This window comes from Buceros rhinoceros, unplaced genomic scaffold (genome assembly GCF_000710305.1).
Source record: "Buceros rhinoceros silvestris isolate BGI_N320 unplaced genomic scaffold, ASM71030v1 scaffold16586, whole genome shotgun sequence".
Taxonomy (NCBI): domain Eukaryota; kingdom Metazoa; phylum Chordata; class Aves; order Bucerotiformes; family Bucerotidae; genus Buceros; species Buceros rhinoceros.
In genome coordinates this window covers 38254-43413 of record NW_010417095.1, presented here as the reverse complement: position 1 = coordinate 43413, position 5160 = coordinate 38254, and the positions used below count along the sequence as shown (strand labels likewise).

Sequence of the window (5160 nt, the reverse complement as noted above, 5' to 3'; positions counted from 1 at the left end):
GCTGGCAAAGCCCCCCCGCCATAGGAGCCGCGGCGGTGGTCTGACGTGATGCTCACCAGCCTTGCACTCTTTTTCAGCTTGTGGCAAGCTGACGGGAATAAGTGACCCAATCACAATTAAAACCTCGGGGTCCAGGTTCGGATCGTGGATGACGGACCCTCTCGCTCCTGAGGGAGAGAACAAGGTAAGACCACAACAGCCTCATCCCTGTGTTCCCACCTCCACCAACGTGGCTGAGGTCATTGAAAACCCGTTACAGCCAAGCCCTGAAGCCCTGGCTGTCACCCATGAAGCCTGTGGAAGGTCCTAACTCATCTCACAGGTCTCTGCTGGCCTCCTCTGCAGTGGGAGAGAGCTCAGGATCTTGCAGGGAAGGAGGATGAGGAGGGGCTGAGCAGTCCTGTGCAGTGGTCCCTTCCCAGAGCAATGAAACCTGCTGCAGTGATGGCTGTGCATGCTCTCGAAAGCATCATCATCAGGCCTGTGCCGCCCATGAGAGGAAAAAATGAAATATTGAGTTTATTGTCTGGGTTTGGCAGCCAGGAGGGAGCTGGGGCCAAGCAGAGGAACCCATGGTCCCAGTTCTTGCTGCTCTTCTGCTGCCAGGGCCTCTGATAATATCACCTGACTGCATTTGTCCTCCGTCCTCCACCTTCATTGCTGTGAGGAATGAACTGACTGCAGCCAGAGAGAGATTTGTTTTGCTTTGTTTTGGTCTTTTTTTTTTCCATTCAGACCATTCAATTTTGATCCCAAAGAGGTAGGAGGCCAATAACTGGCTGAAAATCAATCCAGGCTTCCCATGACTGATGGAATGGAAAACGTCTCGAGTGTTTGCTGAGGATTTGCAGGCAGCAAACCAAAACAGAAACCACAGAGCTTGGCTGCATGGCAGTTCGCTCCTGCATGCAGCATCCTCCATCAAAGGGGGAGGCACCAGCCAGGGCTGCATCGGGGCAGCTGTTCTGAGAGCTTCACCCCGTGATCAGCTTTCCATAGCCGGCGGCGGGGACGAGGGATGCCCCGGGACTGGCTCCCTTTGCCCATGGACATGCAGCAACGAAGCAGCAGTGACTTGAGATGTCGGGCTCTTTCCCCCCAGTAGCCAACTGGTTAGCACCAGTTCCCCGATACGACACCTCCATGTTTTACAGTTATTAAATGAAATTTCACCTATAGCCCCAATAAGATTGTAATTAGGAAGTGAGATGAGAAGATTTTACCCACATTGCATCTTGTTTTGCTCAAGAGAGGGGACTCGGGGCTGTGCTTGCTGCATCCCTCGGCACTGACGTGGTTTATACATCTGTGAAGGGAGGATCCGGTGCTAAAGATCTTCCCCTGTCTTCAGAGAATTTTGTCTCAAACCAGTATTTTTAATTTTTTTTCCCATACCTTTTTCTGCAGCTTATTTTTGTCATAAGAGTAGACAAGCAGTTTTCTCTGGACTGTAGCTCAAGCTTTGCACGCCTGTATGTGTATATAACATATAAATCTTCTCTGAATTTTACTAGAAACACGAAATTAAGTGAACTTTGTTGGCTTCCCAGCAGAGCGGGAAAACGAGGATGGGGAAGGATGGACAGTTTATCATATCCATCTGATGTCACCAAGCCCCAGGAGGTGTTTGGTGGTTTGTGTGGTCATTTGTTTGTGTCACGAAATCATTGAACGCAACTGGGGAAAATCAGGAGTGTGGCAGGAGCAGCCCTGCGGCGAGGCAGTGGGCGGGTGCTGAGCACCAGGATTGATGTGCATGGACAGGAGAAGGTTGCTCAAAGCCAGCCGGTGCAGTGAGATGGTGTTATCCATCAATCTCCGCTTCTCCAAGAGATGAAATGCCTTTGGGTCCTGCTACAATGCGACCCCAGCGTGGTGACATGGCTTTCTGCTCTTCTGGGCTTCCCTTTATCTCTCTAAAAACTGAGCCCAATACACTGGCATGCATAATTTTTTTTTTTAATACCAAATAATGAAATGGGAGCAGCAGAGAGACAATCAGTGTTCTGGGTGGGGTTTTTTTGATTTCCCGAGCTGGTTCAGTTGAACACAGGAGTTTCATTGAATGAGGAATGCTCTCCAGCACTACGTCTGACAGCAGAAGCTCTCCCAGGCTGCAGGCACTTCTCTGCCGTGGGCTCGGGGATGCGTGTGGTTTTTCTCTGGTGCTTTTGCAGCCGTCCTCCAGCCCACAAGCTCAAAGCCATTTGCCACACATTCATTCATCACCTCCGTGGTGTTGCCAGGGCTGAAATTCCCTATGAAGTTTTTGCAGACCTCACTTGCCTTTCAAATACAGTTTACACCCTGGAGTGAGTGTCCTACAGAGTCAATCCTGTCAGATTTTGCAAGGGGTTCAGTTTGCACTACAACATTACCCAAATCTGCATGCGTAAAGGCTTCCTTCTTGCTGTTTAATATACTTTTTCTCCTTCCTCAACAGTTCTTACAGCAGCAACTGCACGGGGTGTCACTCACTGGCTGGGTATTTCTGCTTGGTGTTAACTCTGCAGCTTTGTCATTTGCCTCAGAACTGGTTTCATATGACAAAAGTTTTTTTTTTTAGGGAGTCTAGACAGTGTCCCCAGTGAACTGGTGCTTAAATCATGATCTAAAACCTCTCCCCCATCTACCAATAGTGAGATTTTGATGCCTTTCTCTGTTACATCTTGGCGGCCTTGGCTTCAGCTTTTGATTATCTTTTAAACCAGTATGGACTTTGCCATACTGGTGATTGCATCCGTCGCTTTCGCACGCCAAGCTGATGGAGTTCTGCACAGGGGCTGGCATCACTTACTGAGTGCTGCCACGACGGGAAGCAAAAGCAGCATCAATGTAATGCACTGGCTTTAGCCAGAGAAAAGATGTTAACCACCCTCTGGAAGGACACTGCCAGGCGTGCAGCACTCCCGAGGAACCTCTGATGCTCCTACTTCCTACTCCTACTTCCTGGGAAAGTACCAAGTTACCTCCAGGAAAACTTTGCTATTCAGTTGATTTCTGGGCTGATTTGGGTTCCAAAAATGGGGTTTATTTCTGGGCATAGGTGGCAGACACATCGTTTTCCATCGGATTGGGTGCCTTGCTCTGGATTTTGCTCCCAGCTCAGTTTCTGGGGGATGTCCCAAGGGCTCAGCTGGGTCTCTGCTGTTTTCTAACACGTGTTTCTGTTGCTTGCCCAGGTCTGGTACATGGACAGCTACCACAACAACCGCTTCGTCCGCGAATATAAATCCATGGCAGATTTCATGAATACTGACAATTTTACCTCCCACCGTCTCCCTCATCCATGGTCGGGCACCGGTCAAGTGGTCTACAATGGCTCTATCTATTTCAATAAATACCAAAGCCACATAATTATCAGGTTTGACTTGAAAACAGAGACCATCCTCAAGACTCGCAGCCTGGATTATGCCGGCTACAACAACATGTACCACTACGCCTGGGGTGGCCACTCGGACATTGACCTCATGGTGGACGAGAACGGGCTGTGGGCTGTCTACGCCACCAACCAGAATGCGGGCAACATCGTCATCAGCAAGCTGGACCCCAACACCCTGCAGAGCCTCCAGACCTGGAACACCAGCTACCCGAAACGCAGCGCTGGGGAGGCCTTCATCATCTGTGGCACGCTCTACGTCACCAACGGCTACTCGGGAGGTACCAAGGTGCACTACGCCTACCAGACCAATGCCTCCACCTACGAGTACATCGACATCCCCTTCCAAAACAAGTACTCGCACATTTCCATGTTGGACTACAACCCCAAGGATCGGGCTCTCTATGCCTGGAACAACGGGCACCAAATACTTTACAATGTCACCCTCTTCCACGTCATCAGGTCTGATGAGTTGTAGTCCACCCTTGTTTAGAAACTGATTTAGAAAAAAAAAAAAGGAAAAAAAGGGAGAAATGAATTAAAAAAAACTACTATCAAGGAAACACACTTTAAATAAGTAAATATATAAACAGCTGCCAAAATAATTAAGACCAACGTCATGGAGGATTATTCAGCATAAACCTGAGAGATCAGCATTACCTCTGCATTTCTAGAAGTCTGGCCCTGTGTTATAGACTCACGAATAACCATGTACTTGCAGCTGGAACTGCACTTCAAGAACCACTTGAGTTTGGGGTTTTGTTTTGTTTCCGTTCCGATAGCAAACCTGTAGTACATACTAAAGAAGTAAGGCAATGACTGTTGGAAGTTTATCCTTGGGAGACTCGCTCTCTTCTGTGTGTGGGTTGCATGGACATTCCCCCGACCCCACGGTCAGCTGTGATGGATGTGTGAGCTGTATTTCTGAGCAGAACAAGCTGACCCGTGAGGAGCTCTCGCTGTCTGAACAAGCCCTATCACAGGTTAGTTTTCTTCGCCTTCCATTGCAGCTACTGTCTCTCAACTGTGTTCTTGTCACTTAGATTAACTGTGCTGAGACCCGAAGTAGCTCATGGATCTGTGTCTTAGTAACTATTAAACACGATGGTTTAAGTATGTATTATGAACAAGTTGTTGTACCCATATTGTTTGAACTTATGTATTCAGCAAATATATTGTATAATGTATGTCTGTTATTTACCAGAGGTGGCAAAACTTTGTATGTCCAGTTTATGCAATGAATGTTGTAAATGCAATGATGTAGTTTGGATTAATAAATGATGGCTTTGTTTCTAAAAAGAAAAAAAAATGATCAGTGTTCACCCTTATACACAGATAACCAATTTCATGTTGATAATTACAAGAATATTCTCTTACTGTTATACTATCTACATAGCATTATGGTGGTTGGAAATCGCTTCTGGGGAAATTCTGTGGCATCAGAATCCCATGGGAAGCCCTGCTTATGGAAGCAAGAAGGTAATTAATTTTTTTTAAGAGGAAAACTTTGTACTATCCACAGTTACCTAAGGAACAATAAAAATATTAGGAGACTTCCCTGTTTCGTTTACTGTCTTCACTGCACAAGTGATCAAGGGTAAGGGAGGGGTGACGGGAATTATTGTGGGGTTTTTTAGTAATTACTGTCCTTACATCTGGAATCGAGTATGACCTGATGGGTGGCTGCTGCTGGGAGCCACAGGGGCAGGCAGCAAGGAGCCAGGGGCTCAAGGATGCAGCTCTGTGGGGCTCACGCAGTGGGATTGCCAGCCCGATGGTAC

At 47.6% G+C, this 5160-nt stretch overlaps 1 protein-coding gene across 1 annotated transcript in view; it reads left to right on the top strand.

The window, feature by feature from the left end:
• The window catches only part of OLFM1 (olfactomedin 1), a 20355-nt gene extending 15419 nt beyond the window's left edge, over nt 1-4936 (top strand). The window contains exons 4-5 of the mRNA XM_010138067.1: nt 78-184; nt 3183-4936. Of these exons, the coding sequence (XP_010136369.1) occupies nt 78-184; nt 3183-3857 (782 nt within the window). The 3' untranslated portion in view covers nt 3858-4936. The remainder of the gene's footprint in view (nt 1-77; nt 185-3182) is intronic.
• Nucleotides 4937-5160: the final 224 nt, after the last annotated feature.